Source organism: Crotalus tigris, unplaced genomic scaffold, assembly GCF_016545835.1.
Source record: "Crotalus tigris isolate CLP2741 ecotype Arizona unplaced genomic scaffold, ASM1654583v1 scf7180000018151.1857312, whole genome shotgun sequence".
NCBI classification, from domain to species: Eukaryota; Metazoa; Chordata; class Lepidosauria; order Squamata; family Viperidae; genus Crotalus; species Crotalus tigris.
Window position 1 is genome coordinate 125,452 of NW_024096849.1, and position 23,766 is coordinate 149,217.

The 23,766-nt window shown below is 43.6% G+C and overlaps 1 protein-coding gene across 2 annotated transcripts in view; it reads right to left on the minus strand.

The window, feature by feature from the left end:
* Positions 1 to 2,248: 2,248 nt before the first annotated feature.
* LOC120310211 (catenin alpha-2-like) overlaps positions 2,249 to 23,766 on the minus strand; it is a 152,650-nt gene continuing 131,132 nt past the window's right edge. For both annotated transcript variants that reach the window (XM_039348363.1, XM_039348364.1), the window contains exons 5-7: positions 19,093 to 19,212; positions 14,928 to 15,194; positions 2,249 to 3,244 (exon numbers count right to left, since the gene is read on the minus strand). In XM_039348363.1, coding sequence (XP_039204297.1) covers positions 2,912 to 3,244; positions 14,928 to 15,194; positions 19,093 to 19,212 — 720 coding nt within the window. In that variant the 3' untranslated portion in view covers positions 2,249 to 2,911. The remainder of the gene's footprint in view (positions 3,245 to 14,927; positions 15,195 to 19,092; positions 19,213 to 23,766) is intronic.

Genomic DNA, 23,766 nt, shown 5'->3' on the forward strand with positions numbered 1-23,766 from the left:
AAAATCCATTTTAGACTCAATCTAGAAGACAGACTGTGGAGACAGGCAGCTCAATTCTCTGCTTTACAACTTCTATTTTAAAACCAAGCCACATCCACCTGTTCTTGACATCTGCATTCAGACATCTTGACCGTCAGGTCAGAAAACATTGCAAGCCGTTTCAGACTCTTTTAATGTTCCACTTGGGAAAGAAAGAAAGTCAGATCCATTTGACTGAACAATCAAAGCTATTCAATGCCATTCAACCGAAAGTTGCCTTCATTGATAAAATAAAGAAAATGGGAAATCTCAGGTAAGTTGAGTTCTTGTGTTAGGGAGTGCTTTATTGATTTTCATAGGAAAGATCAGCTGTATTACATCTTCTTTCTTTTTTTAAAAAATAAAACTTTAAATCACGTTTAGGATGTTGGAAATCTTTAAAAAGATCAGTTTGCCATTCATTCTCCTTTACTTAAACTTGCCAAATCTTCTCCAAATTTAAGAAATATCCCTTTGTTTCCCTCCCTCCCAATTCAAGAATACAGTTATGGACCTTTTTCAAAAATTCACCACAAACACATGTCTGAAATATCCAAAAGGATTCATGTTATCTTCTAAAGTGAAAACAAATAATCCGCTATTAATTTCAAGCATGTCACACCAATACTGTCAAATTCCGTTGTTGACAACGAGCTGGGAAATTACACAACATGTTCCGGAGGCCTTTGTGTTGGGCACTTCAAGACGGTCAACACCGATGAGGTTGTTTATTTGGCTAAGCAATTCCTTTATGGTTCAGATTTAGAAATATCTTCAATACCGTAAGGGAAGTCTTTATATATAGCAATATCTATTAGGCTACTCAACTTCTGTTTTCTGTGCTTGGAAATTTTAACTGTGCTAATATATTTTAAAGATTTCATTGTAAGCACAGCCATAAAGAGAGCAACGCAACAGCTGTAGGAAGCCCACACAAGACACACTTTCTTAATGACTCGCATTACACCAGGGCTCTTCAAACTTGGCCACTTTAAGACTTGTGGACTTCAATACCCAGAATTCCTCAGCCAGCCATGAATTCTGGGAGTGGAAGTCCACCAGTCTTCGATTTTGGAATTGTGGGTTGTTGAAGTCCACCAGTCTTAAAAGTTGCCAAATTTGGAGAACCCTTGGCCTAGAGCAGGGGCCTTCAAACTTGGCCCTTTTATGACTTGTGGACTTCAACTCCCAGAATTCCTCAGCCAGGCACACGTGCCTGGCTGAGGAATTCTGGGAGTTGAAGTCCACAAGTCTTAAAGGGGCCAAGTTTGAAGAGCCCTGCGTTACACCTTTAACAAGCACCTAACTTTCCTGATGGATTCCACTAATTCTTCCCACACACATCAGCGAAGAGAGTCCAACATTTGTTCCAGCAGTTAAGAAAAGAAGTAAATTGTGTGTCTCAAACTACCGTGGTAAAAAGTAATATTCTAACACTTTACCTGAGTTTTACACCTTACAATGTGTAGCTCAATTTCAATTTTATCCTATTACTACCTGTTGCATATCACGGGGTCTCCAAACTCAGCCACTTTAAGACTTGTGGACTTCAACTCCCTTGCTGACTGGGGGATTCTGGGAGTTGAAGTCTACAAGTCTTAAAGCGGCTACGTTTGGAGACCTCTGCTGCATACAATGGGATAAAATCAGTTATTGATTTTGGCTGTGGTTTGTTCTCCGTGCTTGTTTCAGAAATATAATTTCTGAATGTTTCATCACCAAACTAGGTAACATCATCAGCAGGATTTTTTTTGTCCTATTCTCCTTACCTCATAAATGTCTTGTGTGCCAGTTGGGTCAGTTGGCCGTACGATTGGTTGGTTGGTTGGAGCTATATTTGAATTCTGAGCAGCTGATTGGTCCTCTTGTTGATTGGCACTTGGAATGGTCTGGTTTCTTACATAGTGATATGTTGGATCTAGATCAGGGGTCTTCAAACTTGGCCCTCTGATGACTTGTGGACTTCAACTCCCAGAATTCCTCAGCCAGCGTGAGGGAACTAAGACCCCTTTATGACTTGTGGACTTCAACTCCCAGAATTCCTCAGCCAGGCATGCTGGCTGAGGAATTCTGGGAGTTGAAGTCCACGAGTCATAAAAGGGCCAAGTTTGAAGACCCCCGATATAGACTTTAAGAGGAGTGGAGTTCAGCTCCCAGAATTCCTCAGCCAGCATGCCTGGCTGAGGAATTCTGGGAGTTGAAGTCCACGAGTCATAAAAGGGCCAAGTTTGAAGACACCTGATCTAGATCGATATGCCTGTTTATTGCTCCTTTGGGGGGATACCGGCCTCGATAAACTCACGTGCGTGGCGGGTGTTGGTATGCCCCACAACTTTTGTTCCTTCCCAGTTGAATTAGTGTTCTTTATCATCAATGGGGTTTGAGATCAGGGATTTTGGAGAACAAAAATAAAAAAACAAAAGAAAACAAGTTTGGAGGACAAACCACAGCCCAAATCTAAAACCCGAGCTACAAGTATTTTCTATTATTTCGTATGTTATTGATCTTCTGGAGGGATAATTAAATTTAAAAAAAAACAGCGAAAGTAATGTGCCACTACCAAAAATGTAAGTATTAAAACAGAGGTCCCCAACCTTTTCGGCACCAGGGACCAGTTCCGTGGAGAGAGGTTTTTCCACAGACCAGAGGGTGTGTGGTTTTGTGTGCTGCCTGCATCTCACGGATGGGACTTTGCTTGTTTCTGTGGACCGGTTGTGGGCGTGCTGTGGCCCGGTACCGATCCATGGACCGGAGGTTGGGAACCCCTGTATTAAAAGATGTACCCCATTCTACCAAGGAAGTCACAAGTTCCCATTTCATTGAGCATCAAACTCCACAACGAACCTTCCATGGTTTCACGCTTCAAAGAGTTCCAGAGGTTGCATTCCCTACGTTATTTTAGTGGACCACTTTGGGGAGCTGCCGAGGTCTCGCCTACGTTAGATGCCGTCAACCGAGCCCGTGAGATCGTGTCACCGTTCGAGAGAGGAAGAAGAGAGAAGAAGAAGCGGAGGCCACTTACGTTGTTCATGTATTCGGTCAGCAAATCCTGCAGGGCCTGTCTCACCGCGTTACACTCGGCCACAATTCTCTCCCGACGGTCGTCGCGGGTGCAGGACGAGTCGGCCATGAGGGCAGCCCCACTGATGATGCTCTCCAATCGCTCTTCAAGGGAGGGCCGAAACCGGGCTTCGCTGAACGTCATGGGATCTAAAATGATCTTGTTCTGCAAAAACACAAAACAAGCATGAGGCTTGTTGGTAAAAGCTGCGACCGAGTAGCATCGCAAGTTTGAAAGAGAAATTATTATTATTTATTGTTATTGCTTATTAAACTTAGATACTGCTCATTTTGCCCAGATGTGATGCTAGGCAGCTTATTATCTATATCTGTCTGTCTGTCTGTCTGTCTGTCTGTCTGTCTGTCTATCTATCTATCTATCTATCTATCTTTCTCTATATCATCTATCTATCTATCTATCTATCTATCTATCTATCTATCTATCTATCTATCTATCTATCTAGCTAGCTAGCTAGCTAGCTAGCTAGCTAGCTAGCTACTAGCTATCATTTATCTATCTAGCTATCATTTATCTATCTAGCTATTTATCATCCATATCAGTGGTGGCGAACCTGTGGCACGGGTGCCAGAGGCGGCACTCAGAGCCCTCTCTGTGGGCACGCATGCTGTTGCCCCAGTCCTGGGCCTTCAACTGGGTTTTATAAAACCTTTTCGCTTTAGGCCTCCGCCACCATGTGCAAAAAAAAAAAAAAAAAAAAAAAAGGTTCAATCAGTCAATTTCAACTTCTCGCGGGGGAAAAAAAGATCTTGCAAAGTTGGAATTGATTGATTGAACTTTTTAGTCCCACCCAGTCTGCCATTACCACCGCAGCCATGCCTACCCAATGGGCCATGCCCACCCAATGGGCCACACCCACCCGGCACTCGACGATGCATAAGTGGGTTTTGGGTTGCAGTTTGGGCACTCGGTCTCTAAAAGGTTCACCATCACTGATATCTATCTATCTATCTATCTATCTATCTATCTATCTATCTATCTATCTATCTATTATGAAATTTATTTGCTGCTTTTATTACAACCAATTAAAACAACAAGATAAAACATTAAAGCGTTAAAGCATTAAAATAAATTAATGTTAACACTCAAACTGGCTTACAAACTAACAAAGGTGTGCAAGGAAGAAACGTACATTAAACAATTAATTAATTTTGCCACCCATCTACCCTACAAGCGGACTCTAGGGCAACTTAGCGATTATAAAACAAATTTTAAAAAATAGTTAAAAGGATTAAAGATAGCAGTAAAAAATATAGCAATGAGCTTTGAAAACCTAATTATTTATTTACCTAAGCCGCATAATTGTTTGTTTCTTTTTTCAAAAGTCAACTGGACTTCCTTTTTTTTTTTGAAAAAATTTCACTGCACATTCAAGGAGCTTCGTAGGTTCTCTTTTTCGGAGCTGAAGCAGCTTCTTAGATGAGAAGTGAAATGTCTTCAAAGAAAAAAAACAACAAGGAAATCCAATTGCCTTTTGAAAAAAACAACTTTGGGACAAAGTGACCTGGATGATTGAGTGTCTCCATAGACCAGTGGTTCTCAACCTGTGGGTCGGGACCCCATTTGGGGTCAAATGACCATTTCATGGGGGTCGCCAAACAACACAGTCCGCCATTTCCCCCCCCCCCTTTTCCTTAGCTGTGCTACTCCCTTTTATTCTATTGGCTTTTGAAAGCCAATAGAATAGACTCTCTTGAATAGAATCTAATTCTATTGGCTTTCAAAAGCCAATAGGAATTGTCCAGGCTGTCTCTGCCCTGCTGAGCCCGCCAAAGTCCCATTCTGCAAACGGTGCTGCACCAGTTGAGTAGTCCTCGACTTACGACCGGTTGAGTAGTCCTCGACTTACGACCGGTTGGGGGGTCGCGGCATTAAAAAGGTTGAGAACCACTGCCATAGACACTTATCCGTCTCTTGTTTATATACTGCATTCCTAAGCCATCTAGAAGCGCCTGATCAGTCCCAGCATATTCTTATAACTCACTTCTGTAGGGAGCGGTCATGCCTAATTCCTTGCTTTTGGAGAGATGAATCTAAAACTTTCCAACAAAACAAATCTGCAGCAAAGTTTTGTTTTGTTTTTTAAAAAAGGAAAAGGTCAGTTACCCAGGAACCCAGCCAGCATTTAGAAAGGATTAGATTTTTGGAGCAGGTACAGTCTCCAAACCAGATTACCAGAACTGAATGCCACTTGAAAAACAGATTAGACTGTATGTTGTTGCCCCCTTGATCACATTCATCTTTCCTTGTGTTGTGTAAAGCAACAGAGCTTTCCATCCGCAGCTGAAGCAGCAGTGGGAAGTGTAGGACATTGTACAACAATAGAAAGCAATATTTGTTCTGGAGGGAAGGGAACCATTTCTTTGCGAGGGGGCGCTTGGGGAACATTTTATCATTGCACTAACGCCTCCTGCGGCTTCCTGCAATTTGATTTGAAGGGTTAGGGCAGTGATGCAGAATCCACAATGACTTATATGCACCTTTGTGGAATTGTTTATCTCAAGGCCGAGTTACAAGCCCGTCCTAGTTTCTATGCAACTCACAGCGGATCTCAGCTCTGTAGGCTAACTGAATTTTCGGAGAAAGACAGGATACAAATCGCATCGTTCATGACACACAGAACAGAATGTCAGAGTTGGAAAGGGACCTTGGAGGTCTTCTAGTCCAACCCCCCGCTCAGGCAGGAGAGCCTACATACCATTTCAGAGCATTTCATGACATAAACGGCAAGATGGGCAGCAACTAAATTGAGTAAAGTCCGCCCAGGGTTATCCTGTGGTAAAATGGGCGGCTAGCAAAATTAATAAAAAAAAATAAAATAAAGTAAAATAGAAATAAAATAAAATAATAAAATAGAAATGAAATAGAAATGAAGTGAAATAGAAATAAAATAATAAAATAAAATGATATAATAAAATAAAATAGAATTAAAGTAAAGTAAAATAATAAAATAAAATAATAAAATAAAATGATAATAAAATAAAATAGAATTAAAGTAAAGTAAAATAATAAAATAAAATAATAAAATAAAATGGTAAAATCAAATAGAAATAAAGTAAAATAAAATAATGATAATAAAATAAAATAATAAAATAAAATGATATAATAAAATAAAATAGAAATAAAGTAAAATAAAATAGAAATAATAAAATCAAATAGAAACGAAATAGAAATAAAATAGATAGAATAGAATAGACTAAAAATAAAAATAATAAAATAGATATAATAGAATAGAATAATGAATAGAATAGAATAGAATAGAATAACAGAGTTGGAAGGGACCTTGGAGGTCATCTAGTCCAACCCCTTGCTCAGGCAGGAAAGCCTATACCATATCATCAAATGGTGAACAAGTCTCTTTTTTAAAACTTCCAGTGTTGGAGCTTTCACAACTTCTGGAAGGATTAGAATTAGAATAAGAAATAAGAATAGAATACAATAGAAAATAAGAATAGAATAGATAGAATAAGAAATAAGAATAGAATAGAATAGAAAATAAGAATAGAATAGAAAATAAGAATAGAATAGAAAAGAATAAATAGAATAGAGTAAGAAATAATAGAATAGAAAATAAGAATAGAATAGAACAGAACTGAACAGAACAGAATAAGAAATAAGAAATAAGAATAGAATAGAATAGAATAGAATAGAATAGAATAGAATAGAATAGAATAGAATAGAATAGAATAGAATAGAATAAACCAGCACATCAAAGCAAAGAAACTTTGGCCAGAAGGGAAGAAATTGTTTGATGCACTCCCCACTAGATGTCGCTATAGCACAAGAAATCATCTTTCTAACCTCTCAAGATCCAGAACTTGGTCAGAAGGAAGAAGCCCTCAAGAAAACCACACCCGTCATAATTTTACAGGGCGAGTGCAGTCTGCCTTTAAATCATCCTTCATTCACATGTATATTGCGGTTTCAAGTAATTCTCGGTCCGTTCGGAATCAACAATTAAATTTCATTGAAATGTAATGAAAATAATCAAGTTTTGGACATATGCCAAGATAGCTGTTAAACTGAATGACCTGGTGGGATACTTGGTAGCCAGTGCAAAATCAGTGTGATTCTTCCAGGATGGAAACTAGAATTTCATGGCAAATGTTCTCAGTTGGCAATAAAAGGAGAACTTTTATTGAATAAAAGGAGTATTTACCTCAAGCCAGTTTTTAACCTGGTTAATTCCCCTACAATACATTCCTCAACTATGAGCATCACAGAGTGATTTCACCCTGGCGTTAAACGGTAAAAACCATGAGGATCTTCTATTTTGTTGTTCTTACAGATAGTCCTCATTTAGCGACTGCCTCGCACAGTGACCACTCACAGTCAGAATGCTGATGAAAAAGTAACTTGGCAACCAAAGCCTCACTTTTACAACCTCTGCAGGGCTTGTTATAAAGTGGCAAAAGGGGAACACGTCACCCCAGGATACGGCAACTGTCATAAACGTGAGTCAGTTGCCAAGCCTTCAGGCCCTTTGGAGAATAGCTTGACTCCCTCTTCTTTGGGGCAGTCCTTGAGATACTGGAAGACTGCTATCATGTCCCCCCTTGTCCTTCTCTTCGTCAAACTAGACATACCCAATTCCAGCAACTGTTCCTTGTATGTTTTAGCCTCCAGTCCCCTGATCATCTTTGTTGCTCTTCTCTGCACTCTTTTTAGAGTCTCAACATCTTTTTTACATCGTGGTGACCAAAACTGGATGCCGTATTCCAAGTGTGGCCTTACCAAGGCCTTGTAAAGTGGTATTAATGCTTCACGTGATCTTGATTCTATCCCTCTGTTAATGCAGCCTAAAACTGTGTTGGCTTTTTTGGCAGCTGCAGCACATGGCTGGCTCCTATCTAAGTTGTTTTAACAAACACTAATTGAACGAGGTCAGTCTACTACACGTAGTCCTGGACTAACAATATCCACTGAGACTCGAACTGTGTCCAGATCCCAATTGGGCTGCAGTTGTAAATCGAAGCACCAATGTGACCGGATGGGGGTTTTTGGACCATTTTTGTACTGGTTGTTAAAAGACATGGTTGCTGAGTCCGACTCGTGCCGTGGTTAAGCCAATTCTTTCTCCTGAACGGGCCTTTCTCGCTGGAAACCGACAAATAAAGGTCACAAATCATGGCCACGGGACGCTGCAACCAATTGTGAATGCCAATTGTGTCCCATGTGTGGTCATATGATCATGGGGTGGGGGTTGGGGACACGTTTTACGACAGCCAGAAGTCCTTTATTGCAGAGTTCCCCAATCTTTCCAGCTTTGTGGACCAATGAGGGGAAGGGGAAGAGATGATTATGCGTGAGCAGCGGGCAAGCACACATGCGCAGCTCCATTTGCCCGAGCAGCGGGCACACGCGCCTGCCACTCGCACAAACGGAGTGCGCACACACGTGCTCACCCAGTGCTCACACAAGAAGGGATACACGCACGTGCTCGCCTGCCACTTCCGCGGTCCGGTTCCAAATAGCTCACAGCCCGGTAGTGAGCCACCACCCGGGGGTTGGGGACCCATTTTACTGGCTGTAAAGTATCCTTTCCAAGGCTGTCGTAACTTCGAACGGTGATTCAATGCCCAGTCTTAAGTCGAAGACTACCTGCATTTAGGAAGGCGTTGAAAGGAATCGGAGCAGCTACAACCAAAATGAAGTGGATCCCGTTTTTTATTCTACGCATTGGGGCACGGGTCCCCAACCCCGTTTGCAGACCAGTACTGGGCTGCAGCACACCAGCAACCGGTCCACACAAACAAGCAAAGCCCCATCCGTGGGATGCAGGCAGCACACAAAACCACACACCTTCCGGTCCGTAGAACCACGGTGCCCGAAAGGTTAGGGACCTCTGCATTAAGGGGGTTTTATTTTGTACCCCGGACACCGGACTGTTTTGCTTTTTGAAATTGCTCAAAGCGTAATGCCATTTCTTCCCTAAAGTTGCCCTCCGTTGTCAGCAGGGAAGACACAGTTCTGCACCTCGGCAATCAGCGTCCATTAAGCAAGGCTCTGAGCGTCCTCCACTCTGCGCTCCAGTGGCGAACCTTTTATTCCTGCTGAAAGCTTTGCCGACTGCTGGGCGCTAAGAGACACCACCGCTGGTCACCGCTGCTTCCTCTTTCGTGCTCGCTCTGTTTGAGAGCTCTCTCCTGATTGCTTTGCACAAACAAGGCTTGGGCTGCCTGTCTGGGCCAGGTTTCAAATCCTTTTTTTAGATGTTTGTTTGAGAAAGGAAGCAGCCCCGTCTGTCTGAGTTTTTTTTTTTGTTTGTTTTTTTAGAAAGGAGGATTGGGTACAAGGAACGACAAACCGCAGGAGGCGCTGAACTATAAAACGTTTTTTACGTGGCCGGTTCCAAATTAAAAGGAAGGTCTTTTACTAATTTTGGGTGGAAAGATCGGGAAAGAAAAACGTTGCCGAATATGAACCCTGCATATGTAATACAGAGAGATAGGTAATATTTATACCTTATTTATATGTAAGCGTGTAGGTTTATACCAGTGATGGCGAACCTTTTAGAGACCGAGTGCCCAAACTGCAACCCCAAACCCACTTGTGCATTGTCAGGTGCCGGGTGGGTGTGGCCCATTGGGTGGGTGTGGCTGCAGTGGCAGACTGGGTGGGACTAAAAAGTTCAATCAATCAATTCCAACTTTGCAAGATCTTTTTTTTTCCTGCAAGAAGTTGAAATTGACTGATTGATTGAACCTTTTTTTTTTTTTTTGCACACGGCGGCGGAGGCCTAAAGCAAAAAGGTTTTATAAAACCCAGCTGAAGACCCAGGACTGGGGCAACGGCGCGCGTGCCCACAGAGAGGGCTCTGAGTGCCGCCTCTGGCACCCGTGCCATAGGTTCGCCACCACTGGTTTATACCTATGTAGCATATAGCATGTTTAAATATGTTTATCTATGGCAGTGTTTCTCAACTCTGGCAACTTGAAGCGGTCTGGACTTCAGTTCCCAGAATTCCTCAGCCAGCTATGCTGGCTGGGGAATTCTGGGAACTGAAGTCCAGACCTCTTCAAGTTGCCGGAGTTGAGAAACACTGATCTATGGGTAGACTTGGAGAACAAGCAAGTGAATTTTCATTTTTAATATGTGCCAATGTGCCCCCCGTAAAGAAAAATGATGATAAAGGTTATCTATCATAGTCCTCGATTTACAATGTTTATTTACTGACCAAAGTTACAGTAGCACGGAAAAAAGTGACTTAGGGCCGTTTTTCACACTTGCGACCGTTGCAGCGTCCCCCAGGGTCACGTGATCCAAAGGCAGACGCTGGACAACTCACTCCTATTTATGACGGTTGCAGCGTCCCCCGGGGGTCAGGCGACCCCCTTTTGCGACCTTCTGAAAAGCAGAGTCGATGGGGGGAGCCAGATTCACTTAACGACCGAGTTAGTCATTGAACACTTGCAGTGATTCACTTAACACCTGTGGCGAGAAAGGTGGTAAAGCTCACTTAACAACAGAAAACCTGGGCTCAATTGTGGTCTTAAGTCGAGGACTATGTAATAGTGTGTATGTGTGTGTGTGTGTGTATGTCTGTGTGTATAAGTTTCTGTGTATGTGTGTCGTGTGTAATTATATACAAAAAAGGCAACTTTTTCTGTATCTTTTGCATGAAAAGAGAGAAGGAAGGAAGGAAGGAAGGAAGGAAGGAAGGAAGGAAGGAAGGAAGGAAGGAGAAAGAGGGAGGGAGGGAAGGAAGAAGAAAGAGAAAGAGGGAGGAAAGGAAGGAAGAAAAGAAGGAAGGAAAGAGGGAGGGACGGAAGGAAGGAAGAGAAAGAGGGAGGAAAGGAAGGAAGGAAAGAGAAAGAGGGAGGGAAGGAAGGAAGGAGAAAGAGGGAGGGAAGGAAGGAAGGAGAAAGAGAAAGAAGGAAGGAAAGAGAAAGAGGGAGGGAAGGAAGGAAGAAAGGAAGGAAGGAGAAAGAGGGAGGGAGGGAGAAAAGGAAGAAGAAAGAGAAAGAGGGAGGAAAGGAAGGAAGGAAGGAAGGAAGAGAAAGAGGGAGGGAGGAAAGGAAGGAAGGAAGGAAGGAAGGAAGGAAGGAAGGAAGAACAGACCAACTAGCATTTTATCTTTCCTCTGTTGAACTTGTTATAAACACAGAGTCCAGCAGCCCAGGGCGAATTGACGGTCAAAGGCAGAGAGCATGGACAGAGTGCACTCCATCAGCCACCTGGAACTACGCCATCTCAGTTGGATGGGATGAAGCACGGCGGACAGACTGCATTGCTCTGCTTGCTCCAAAGAAGACGAAAAAGCATGATTTTTCACACAGAGCCAGAAGCTTCAGATGGAGATTACTTCCCAATAGGTAAGACTGAGGTTGAGAAGGTCATCCATACCAGCCCTTCCAAACCAGCTGGTGGGTATCCTCATACTGGAGGAAGCTGGAAATGACTATCAGCCATGAGATGTTCCTACGTGGAAGGCTTCCTGTCTGCAATTTTAGTATAATACTGTCAAGAAAGAAAAATTATTGATTGATCCTTGGTGCTTTCCGGACTGGGCTGTTTTCTTGCAGACCTTTCATTACCAAACTAGGTAACATCATCAGTACTCGCTGTGTTTTATGGCAGTTCTTTTCCGTCAGAGTTTCATTGCCTTTATAGAGATTTCTCTGTCGACTCTGTCATTCTTCAAATGTTCGAAAGATTTGGGGGATTCTCTAGTAAAGTCTTGGGGCCACAGTCACCCTTATACCGGAGCTTCTGTTAGACCTTTATAGGTTTTCAAGCTAGTGAATGTTTGATGCTTCCCATTAAGACGGCCAACATATTGTATATATTGTCCATCCTCTCTCAAGATCTATTTGTGGATTTTGTAATGCTGTGGTGAGCACCAGCTTGTGAAATAATTTGATCTCTCTACGCTTGAATTGACAATTTAGGCAAGACTTTATAGTAAGTCTCTTTGAGTAAAAGTAAACAAGGTCCACATGCTTCCATATCCGAGAAGCAGGTCCTACATAAAGTTTCTGAAAAACTTAAATAAATCTAAAGTATTCTCTAAGTTCAGAAAAGAACATTATCACCAAATACTATATTTTACCTTTCTATATGGACTTAGGCCTGGGGTGAGGAACCTTGGCACTTTTATGACTTGTGGACTTCAACTCCCAGAATTCCTCAGCCAACATGGGGAACTGTGGCCCCTTTATGACCTGTGGACTTCAATTCCCAGAATTCCTCAGCCAGCATGACTTAGCTTGAAAACTCTCCCTTTCCCCTCAGCATGGCTGGCTCAGGAATTCTGGGATTTGAAGTCCATGAATCATAAAAGAGCCAAGGTTGCCTACCTCTGGGCTAGGCCTAGGCCGCTTTAAGACTTGTGGACTTCAACTCCCAGAATTCCTGAGCCAGCCATGCTGAGGGGAAAGGGAGAGGTTTCCAAGCTGAGCCATGCTGGCTCAGGAATTCTGGGAGTTGAAGTCCACGAGTCATAAAGAGCCAAGGTTGCCTACCTCTGGGCTAGGGCTAGGCCGCTTTATGACTCATGGACTTCAACTCCCAGAATTCCTCAGCCAGCATGACTCAGCTTGGAAACCTCTCCCTTTCCCCTCAGCATGGCTGGCTCAGGAATTCTGGGAGTTGAAGTCCACCAGTCATAAAAGACCCACAGTTCCCTACCTTGGCCACTGTGAGACAGCTGGACTTCAACATGGCTGGCTAGGGAATTCTGGGAGTTGAAGTCCACCCCTCTTTAAGTGGTCGAGGTTGAAAAACGTGGAACTTAGGGGCAAATCGCATCCTCTCACATTAATCCTTTGTACTAAAACAAAATAAATGCCGCAGTAAAGGATTGATAGTCAGCTCTGTAATCCAATTAGCATAATTAGATTTAATTGGGCAATCCATCCCCCTGAAAGCTTAAAACTAGGAAGCAAGATTTGCCACGATTCCGTTGGAAAAAACGGGCTGCGGGAGTGTGAGTCACTGAATTCCCAAACCACAGAAGTTTCTTGCTATTTTATTGGCTTCCAAATGAATTATCTGAGCACCAGACAATCTCCTTGGGCCTAAAAGAAGGAAGATTTTAGCCACAGCTTCGTCCACTTTGTTTAATGAAAGATATTTGGTCACTGGCGCATTATGCTCAAGAATATTCTGCCTAACCTCTCAGTGCCAGAGAAAACATGATATCTTCTACTCTTCCAAGCTTTTTATTGCATTGTTATCCATGAAAACTCCGCCTTATGTGCTTGTTTCCTGAATTTAAACTTTGTCTATTATAGTCTCTCTTTTCCCCCCAAAATTTCTTGTACTGCCAATTTAACTTTTTAAATTAATTTATGGTTTGTGCTTGTTAGCCGGTATGAAACCTCTGTGATAGAAGAAAGATCAGATTGCTTCTGATAAGGATATATAAATTAAATGAAATATTTGAGAAACGATCGGTGTTATTGGACACCAAAGATAGCACAGTAGATAAAGATGTGAGATGGTTAGATGTGTTCCTTTTTCCCTCAAGTGGAGTCCTTGGGGAGGGTCCTCTGAGCCGGATGGTTTCCCTGCAGACATTTTATGACCCAACTAGGTAACACCATCAGTTTTAAAAGGGAGTGGGATTTGCTCTCAGTTTGGGGTTGGTGGGAGTACTGTTGTCTTCTCGGTGGTTCCTTGAGTAGGTTGTCATTTACTGTTTAGTTCAGTGTTTCCCAAACTTGACAATTTTAAGGCATGTGGACTTCAACTCCCAGAATTCCACAGCCAGCATTGCTGGCTGTGGAATTCTGGGAGTTGAAGTCCACATGCCTTAAAATTGTCAAGTTTGGGAAACATTGGTTTAGTTGTTTGTGTTGGCAGTTCCAGCTCTAGACAAACTGAGTTGGTCATTCCAACGCTAGAACTACCATCTCTGGATATCCCAAAGGTGCTTTTTTCAGGAGGCAACTGGACTTTTCTTGTTTTTCTTTGAAGACGTTTCGCTGCTCATCCGAGAAGCTTCTTCAGCTCTGACGTGAAAAAAGCCCCTTTGGGACAACTAGGACCTGGATGGCTGGGAATCTCCACAGACATTTCCCATCTCTAGAACTGCCAAGTCAGACAAACAATCAAACAGTAAACAACAGCCTAATCAAGGAACCAGCATGAACATCCTCACTGACAGGAGAAGCCACTAGTATCTAAACAGGGACCAATGCCCACGCCCTCCTAGCACTGATGACGTTACCTAGTTGGATAATGAAACGTCTGCAAGGAAACCACCAAGCTCAGAGACCCCACAGTGCTGCTGCTGCTGTTGCTCCTCCTCCTCCTCCACCACCTCCTCCTTCTCCTCATGCCACTCTCCCTCCTAGTACTGATGGTGTTACCTAGTTGGGTAATGAAACGCCTGCAAGGAAACCACCAAGCTCAGAGAGCCCACAGTGCTGCTGCTGCTGTTGCTCCTCCTCCTCCTCTTTTGCAAACCCCACTCCCTTCTAGCACTGATGATGTTACCTAGTTGGGTAATGAAACGTCTACAAGGAAACAACCAAGCTCAGAGAGCCCACAGTGCTGCTGCTGCTGCTGCTGCTCCTCCTCCTCCTCCTCTTCCTCCTCCTCCCCTTTTGCAAACCCCACTCCCTTCTAGCACTGATGATTCTACCTAGCTGGGTAATGAAACGTCTGCAAGGAAACAACCAAGCTCACAGAGCCCACAGTCCTCCTCCTCCTCCTCCTCCTCGTCCTCCTCTTTGCAAACCCCCACTCCCTCCTAGCACTGATGACGTTACCTAGCTGGGTAACGAAACATCTGCAGCAAAACAGCCCAGGCTCAAAGAGCACCAAGGACCCCCCAGTTCAACCCTGAGCTACCGATATTCTCTTCCGTTGGAGTCACGCTTACATCAAACTCGTTCAGGGCTGCCGCAAGCTCCCCGATTCCGGTGTGGCCCTTGTTCTCGTCGGTGGGCGAGGTAGCCTGAGCTGCGTTGGAAATGCCAGCAATGGCTTCCTGGACTTGCTTGAAGACATAATCCCGGTTGGCTCTGGTGGCGGCGACGTCAGGGTGGCGGAGGAAAGCTTGCGAAGCTGTGTAGAGCATGGTTGCGTTTTTTTTCAAGGCCCCACGAGCGGCGGCCATTTCGTCCCTACAATGGGGATCCTTCAGCTCCTATTTGAAACAAATATACACACATATATATATATATAAATAAATGATACGCACAACTGCACACAGGCATATGAATCTATAGCAGGGGTCTTCAAACTCGGCCCTTTTATGACTCGTGGACTTCAACTCCCAGAATCCCTCAGCCAGGCACACTGGCTGAGGAATTCTGGGAGTTGAAGTCCACTTTCTTAAAGTCTATATCAGGAGTCTTCCAACTTGGCCCTTTTATGATTTGTGGACTTCAACTCCCAGAATCCCTCAGCCAGGCATGCTGGCTGAGGAATTCTGGGAGCTGAACTCCACTCCTCTTATAGTCTATATCAGGGGGTCTTCAAACTCGGCCCTTTTATGACTTGTGGACTTCAACTCCCAGAATGCGTGCCTGGCTGAGGAATTCTGGGAGTTGAAGTCCACGAGTCATAAAGCGGCCTAGGCCTAGGCCAGAGGTAGGCAACCTTGGCTCTTTTATGACTTGTGGACTTCAACTCCCAGAATCCCTCAGCCAGGCACGCTGGCTGAGGAATTCTGGGAGCTGAACTCCACTCCTCTTAAAGTCTATATGAGGGGTCTTCAAACTTGGCCCTTTTATGACTCGTGGACTTCAACTCCCAGAATCCCTCAGCCAGGCATGCTGGCTGAGGAATTCTGGGAGCTGAACTCCACTCCTCTTATAGTCTATATGAGGGGTCTTCAAACTTGGCCCTTTTATGACTCGTGGACTTCAACTCCCAGAATCCCTCAGCCAGGCACGCTGGCTGAGGAATTCTGGGAGTTGAAGTCCTCTTAAAGTCTATATCAGGAGTCTTCCAACTAGGCCCTTTTATGATTTGTGGACTTCAACTCCCAGAATCCCTCAGCTAGGCACGCTGGCTGAGGAATTCTGGGAGCTGAACTCCACTCCTCTTATAGTCTATATGAGGGGTCTTCAAACTTGGCCCTTTTATGACTCGTGGACTTCAACTCCCAGAATCCCTCAGCCAGGCACGCTGGCTGAGGAATTCTGGGAGTTGAAGTCCTCTTAAAGTCTATATCAGGAGTCTTCCAACTAGGCCCTTTTATGATTTGTGGACTTCAACTCCCAGAATCCCTCAGCTAGGCACGCTGGCTGAGGAATTCTGGGAGCTGAACTCCACTCCTCTTAAAGTCTATATGAGGGGTCTTCAAACTTGGCCCTTTTATGACTCGTGGACTTCAACTCCCAGAATCCCTCAGCCAGGCATGCTGGCTGAGGAATTCTGGGAGCTGAACTCCACTCCTCTTATAGTCTATATCAGGGGTCTTCAAACTCGCCCCTTTTATGACTTGTGGACTTCAACTCCCAGAATGCGTGCCTGGCTGAGGAATTCTGGGAGTTGAAGTCCACGAGTCATAAAAGGGCCGAGTCTGAAGACCCCTGATCTATAGTTTTTATAAATCAGGGCCTCTGCATAGGAGCCAATGGTTAGCAAAAAAAAAAAAAAAGTACAAGGGTGCCTCCAAGCCCTTCTAAACATCTCCATCCATCATGGACGATTCGAACCTAAAACGTGGATAAAGATGCTCAAAACAGATACCTCGAAAGGCAAAGATATACATGGAATGAAAAAAAAAAAGATAAATAACGAGGAAGGTGAATTAGCTGGATATGTATTCCACATCTTAAGCAATGTACACCAAGAAAAATCAGCTCAAGGATCATGGACAGCCATTGGTGTGAAATGGTATAGGGTTTCCTGCCTGAGCAGGGGGTTGGACTAGATGACCTCCAAGGTCCCTTCCAACTTTATTATTATTGTTGTTGTTGTTGTTGTTGTCGTTGTCGTCATCATCATCTATTTTGACTCTCTCACAGCTCTCCAGGAAAAACAGACAACACAACTTGAAGATATATTTTCCGTGCCTTTGGAATGGCCCTTTGGGGCTGTGTGTGTGTGTGTGTGTGTGTGTGTGTGTGTGTGTGTGTGTGTCGTTATTATAACAAGAGCCAGACTGGTCTAATGATTAAAGCCCCCAGGCTAGAAACCAGAAGACAGTGAGTTATAACTCAAGGCGGCTGACCTAATACAAGCGCAATCCTGCCAGGTGACTGACACAGTGTGACTGGCCCAAGGTCACCCAGCTGGCTTTCGTGCCTAAGGCGGGACTAGAACTCACGGTCTCCTGGTTTCTGAGCCAGCACCTTAAGCACCACACCGAAGTGGCTCTTTCACAGCTGGCTATGGAACAGGAAGACTGAGCTATCGGTTCTTTCCGAGCACCCAGAAGCTTCAGCAGATGTATCCTACACTATAGGATGATAGGGAAGCTGACGGTGGGTCTTGCAATCCTTCCATAGAGTGAAGACAGAGCTGCCCTACTGCAATAGGGTTTCAGGATGAGGAATCTGTGGGGAGCACTACATGCAGCTGGTATCCTAATGCCTGGGACTCCCCCATGTCAGTAATCAGGGGTATGAAGACTGACAAGAGCCACCAATGGACAGGATAAGCTTTTTAGATCTCTATCATAACCACCAGGAGTCTCCCTAAACAATACATTTGTCTTGTCCTGTCCTATCCTGTCTTATCTTTCCCTGACCTATCCTGTCCTGTCCTGTTTTGTCTCGTCTTTTCCTTTCCCTGTCCTGTCTTTTCCTGCCCTATCCTGCCCCATCTTGTCCTGTCCTGTCTTATCTTTTCCTGACCTATCTTGTCCTGTCCTGTTTTGTCTCGTCTTTTCCTGTCCCTGTCCTGTCCCATCTTGTCCTGTCCTCCTGTCTTATCTTTTCCTGTCCTATCCTGTCCTGTCCCGTCTTGTCCTGTCCTGTCTTATCTTTTCCTGCCCTATCCTGTCGTGTCCTGTTTTGTCTCGTCTTTTCCTGTCCCTATCCTGTCTTTTCCTGCCCTATCCTATCCTATCCCGTCTGGTCCTGTTCTATCTTATCTTTTCCTGCTCTATTCTGCCCTGTCCTGTTTTGTCTCATCTTTTCCTGTCCCTATCCTGTCCTGTCTTTTCCTGCCCTATCCTGCCCCATCTTGTCCTGTCCTGTCTTATCTTTTTCTGACCTATCCTGTCCTGTCCTGTTTTGTCTCGTCTTTTCCTGTCCCTGTCCTGTCTTTTCCTGCCCTATCCTATCCCGTCTGGTCCTGTCCTGTCTTATCTTTTCCTGCCCTATTCTGTCCTGTCCTGTTTTGTCTCATCTTTTCCTGTCCCTGTCCTGTCTTTTCCTGACCTATCCTGCCCCATCTTGTCCTGTCCTGTCTTATCTTTTCCTGATCTATCCTGTCCTATCCTGTTTTGTCTCGTCTTTTCCTGTCCCTATCCTGTCCTGTCTTTTCCTGCCCTATCCTGCCCCATCTTGTCCTGTCCTGTCTTATCTTTTTCTGACCTATCCTGTCCTGTCCTGTTTTGTCTCGTCTTTTCCTGTCCCTGTCCTGTCTTTTCCTGCCCTATCCTATCCCGTCTGGTCCTGTCCTGTCTTATCTTTTCCTGCCCTATTCTGTCCTGTCCTGTTTTGTCTCATCTTTTCCTGTCCCTGTCCTGTCTTTTCCTGACCTATCCTGCCCCACCTTGTCCTGTCCTGTCTTATCTTTTCCTGATCTATCCTGTCCTGTCCTGTTTTGTCTCGTCTTTTCCTGTCCCTGTCCTGTCCTGTCTTTTCCTGTCTTGTCTTTTCCTGTCCTCTCCTGTCCCATCACGCCTTGCCTTATCTTACCTTATCTTAATTTTATCTGGATCAAATCTCACAACGCTGACTCTGGACACCCTATAAAGATCAACAATTAAAATAATAATCCCTGTTGCTCTGGGTAAATAAAGCCTTCCAATGATTTAAAAAAAAAATCAATAACAGGGCTGCCCTAAACCAAATGTCTGGGGAAACTGAATAAAACCCAAGTCATTCTGCAGATTAGATAAGATGCTCTTTCCACAGGCTTACCTGTTGCCTTCTAGCAGCTACGTAGTTAAGCTTCACCATCTCTTTTCCAAATTCTTTGAAGCGGTTTGCCAGATCTTGTTCATTGGTGGCGTTCTTCACGGCTTCCAACGCATCCTCCACCTGCAGAGGAAGATGGAAATTTGAGAGTTCAGTCTATGACAGGGGTCTTCAAACCTGGCCCTTTCGTGACTTGTGGATGTCAACTCCCAGAATTCCTCAGCCAGGCATGCTGGCTGAGGGATTCTGGGAGTTGAAGTCCACTCCTATTAAAGTCTATATCAGGGATCTTTAAACTCAGCCCTTTTATGACTCGTGGACTTCAACTCCCAGAATTCCTGAGCCAGCATGGCTCAGCTTAGAAACCTCTCCCTTTCCCCTCAGCATGGCTGGCTCAGGAATTCTGGGAGTTGAAGTCCACGGGTCATAAAAGAGCCAAGGTTGCCTACCTCTGGCCTAGGCCACTTTATGACTGGTGGACTTCAACTCCCAGAATTCCTGAGCCAGCATGGCTCAGCTTAGAAACCTCTCCCTTTCTCCTTAGCATGGCTGGCTCAGGAATTCTGGGAGTTGAAGTCCATGAGTCATAAAAGAACCAAGGTTGCCTACCCCTGAGCTAGGCCATGGGCTTCATATCAATTTCTAGCAACATACAATGGCAACAGCTCAACATAAAAGATCAGCAGGAAAATAAATACTATTGTTGACCTTTAATTTTTAGCATGTGTGTTTTTACTCACTCAGTACAAATATGTGTTCTCCCTAAAAGATGTAAATGACAGGTAGGCAGGCAAGAACCAGCATTCCTCAACCTTCTATTTCAAAACGTAAACAACTCTGCTGCCATCATTGTGAACAAGTAAGAATTAACTGCCACCACAAAAATATACCTCAGGATGGATTACATAAAAGCGGGCCAAAGTACAACAATTAAAATGTCAATTAAAATCTGTTTGCAGTCTGAGAGCGAAACATTACTGTGCACGGAAGGAACAGGGGCTTGTTTCATTTTGTAAAGCAAGGCAAGGCAATGAAAGTGGATGATAAAATATTTGGGAAGTCCAGTGTCCTTAGTGCCGTGTTTCTATAAGAAGACGGTATAAAAATAACATTATTCTGGGCTCCCATTTAAAGATCCACAAACCCATTGGTAGAAAAGGAATAAAAGTTGAATAACCTTATTGAATCCCAACATCTAAGGAGAGTGGTTCTCAACCTGTGGGTCAGGACCCCATTTGGGGTCGAACGACCATTTCACAGGGGTCGCCAAACAACGCAGTCCGCCATTTTTCCCCTTTTTCTTAGCTGTGCTATTCCCTTTTATTCTATTGGCTTTTGAAAGCCAATAGAATAGACTCTCTTGAATAGAGTCTAATTCTATTGGCTTTCCAAAGCCAATAGGAATTGTCCAGGCTGTCTCTGCCCTGCTGAGCCCGCCAAAAGTCCCATTCTGCAAACGGGGCTGCACCAGTTGAGTAGTCCTCGACTTACGACCGGTTGAGTAGTCCTCGACTTACGACCGGTTGGGGATCGCGGCATTAAAAAGGTTGAGAACCACTGATCTAAGAGGTATCAGACTTGGTTAACATTGGGATGGAAGCACCATGAATGCAGTCTAGAGAGGGCAGCTGAAGATAGAATGGAATGGAATGGAATATATGGAATGGAATGGAATGGGATAGGATAGGATGTGATAAGAATAGAATAGAATAGAATAGAATAGAATAGAATAGAATAGAATAGAATATAGAATAGAAATAGAACAAAATAAGAGTAGAGTAGAGTAGAGTAGAGTAGAGTAGAGTAGAGTAGAGTACAATAGAACAAAATAAGAATAGTACAGAATAAGAATAGAATAGAATAAGAAGAACAGAAGAGAACAGAACAGAATAGAAACAGAACAGAATAAGAGTAGAGTTGAATAGAATAGAATAAGAACAGAATAGAAACAGAACAGAATAAGAGTAGAGTAGAACAGAATAAGAATAGTACAGAATAAGAATAGAACAGAACAGAATAACAACAGAAGAACAGAACAGAACAGAATACAAACAGAACAGAATAAGAGTAGAGTAGAGTAGAGTAGAGTAGGATAGGATACAATAGGACAGGACAGAATAGAATAACAGAGCTGGAAGGGACCTTGGAGGTCTTCTAGTCCAACCCCCTGTTCAGGCAGAAAACCCTATACCATTTCAGACAAATGATTGTCCAATCTCTTCTTTAAAATTTCCTGGATTTTCCATTTCTCTATTTTTTGAAGATGAGAACACTTTACTTCCCCCATTCTGATACATCCTGCCCCGAGATTTCTACAAGGTCCACTAGCAAATGATAACATAAATGAGACTGAAAAGCAAAGTAATTTGTTAAGACACCATTGCACCCAGTAGAATTCTTGGAGAATTGTTATTTATCTTTGATTTATCTCTATGGCATGGAGGGTAGGTAACTCACTGATCACATGTTGCCATTTTTCCAAGGCTCTTCCTATCATTATGCCGTGGAGGCGCAGTGGTTAGAAGGCAGTATTGCAGGCTGACTCTGCCCACTGCCAGCAGTTCGATTCTAACCGCCTCAAGGTTGACTCAACCTTCCATCCTTCTGAGGTTAGTAAAATGAGGACTCAGATAGTTGCGGGCAATATGGTGACATTTGTAAACTGCTCAGAGAGGGCTTCTAAAGCACGGCGAGGCGATAAATAAATCTAAATGCTATTGCTATTATGAAGAGGACATGGTTGTCAGGATTTTCCATCCCACAATTTATTTATTATTTATTTTTATTTTATTTTATTTTTAAAATTTATAAGCCGCCCCACTCCCGAAGGACTCTGGGCGGCTAACAATAAAAAACACATAAAACATAACAAACAAACAGTACAAAGACAGTTATCCAGGGGTCAGGTTTTATAAACCCCAGGCCTGCCGGAAAAGCCAGGTCTTAAGTAGCTTACGGAAGACCAACAGGGTGGGAGCAGTCCTAATCTCCGGGGGGAGCTGGTTCCAAAGCGTGGGTGCCATCACAGAGAAGGCCCTCCTCCGCGGCCCCGCCAAATGGCACTGCTTGGCTGACGGGGCCTGAAGGAGGCCCAGCCTGTGGGATCTAACCAGACATAGGGAACTATGAGGTAGTAGGCGGTCTACAATGAGCAACAAGCTGGACTATATAACCACTAAGGTCTCCATGAGTCTGATTCTCCATATTTTTCAAGAGGTCTTCAACAGGGGTCTTCAAACTTGGCCCTTTTATGACTTGTGGACTTCAACTCCCAGAATTCCTCAGCCAGGCGTGCCTGGCTGAGGAATTCTGGGAGTTGAAGGTCCACAAGTCATAAAAGGGCCAAGTTTGAAGACCCCTGGTCTACAACAAATAGTTCATCCTAAATAGACAGACAGTGATTTACTGCACTGGTTTGATCCAAATGCCTTTTGAAATTCATTAAAATATGAACCTTTCTGGCGGTAACCCTCAATCCACTGGATTCCTGGCACACGAATCCACTCCTTGTTGGAATGGTTATTATGAGATGGTTGGAAGACACCTAAATGATCTACTGAAATCTGCGGGAGAAATCCAAAATTATTCAGCGGGAGATAAGAATCTTATCTGAGGCCGGATCCCAAGCTGGGAAGCAAACAGAAGTCGGTTTCCTATTTCTAGGAAGAATCTGTTTCCAATTTATATCTTTATTGTTTATTAAACAAGTTTATATAGCCGCTAACCCACACACAGTTGATTCCAGGTGGCTTGAAGCATTAAACTCTGCCATATGAGAACCATAAAAACCCATATGCACCCATGACAACAGCAACAGAAGCAAACCAACTGATGATTACACAATTAGTTACAATTAAGCAGAATAGAACAGAATAATCGTTCTTGTAATTGTGTAACTCACAACGAAATTAAGTGCTGTCCACAGTGCACACTACACACAAGTAAAAACCACAAATAAGAACGTGCATTATATACACACATCCTTCACATTCTAAGGGTAACAGGTGACAGCTGGACAGTAATTTCTTCACACAGAAAACTATTGTGGGAAGTCAGCCCCCCCCCAGAGAAGGAAATATTAAAAGCGCAGAAAAATATATTTCCTCAAAGGATCTTAAAAAATCAGAAAAGCATGCCCAGTTTTTGTTAATAGCCCCAAGGCTCCCTTCCCCAAGCAGAAACCAGCTCTGTAGAAATGCAGATGTGGTAATCCATTCAGGAAGGTTGAAGCTAGAAGATTAAGAAGACAAAGACACCTAAAATCTACATACCCACCCAAATTCTAAGACAGGACATAATAGGATTAACCCACAGATACCAAAGGGCACACTCCGACTCAGGTCAAAGTTCATGCCACAGGAACAACTCCAAACAAAAGGCTCCAGAGGGTATAAAAGCCCACTCCCTACATGTGCTCTCTCTCTTTTCTTCCAGAGCCATCTCTCTGTCTGGCTCTCCTCTTCAATAAAGTGCAACGTTCTTTCTAAAGCAGTCGCCATGTTGTTTATTCCCAGCTTGGACTGGACCCTGATGAAGATTTTTCCTTCAACACTATCAATAGTTAAAACTTACAAGGCAACGGCTACAGCTATATATACACGGATTTAAGATACCCTCAGCCTGAATCAACAGATAAAAACATTTAATATTTTAAAACACCAGCATAGATAAATACTA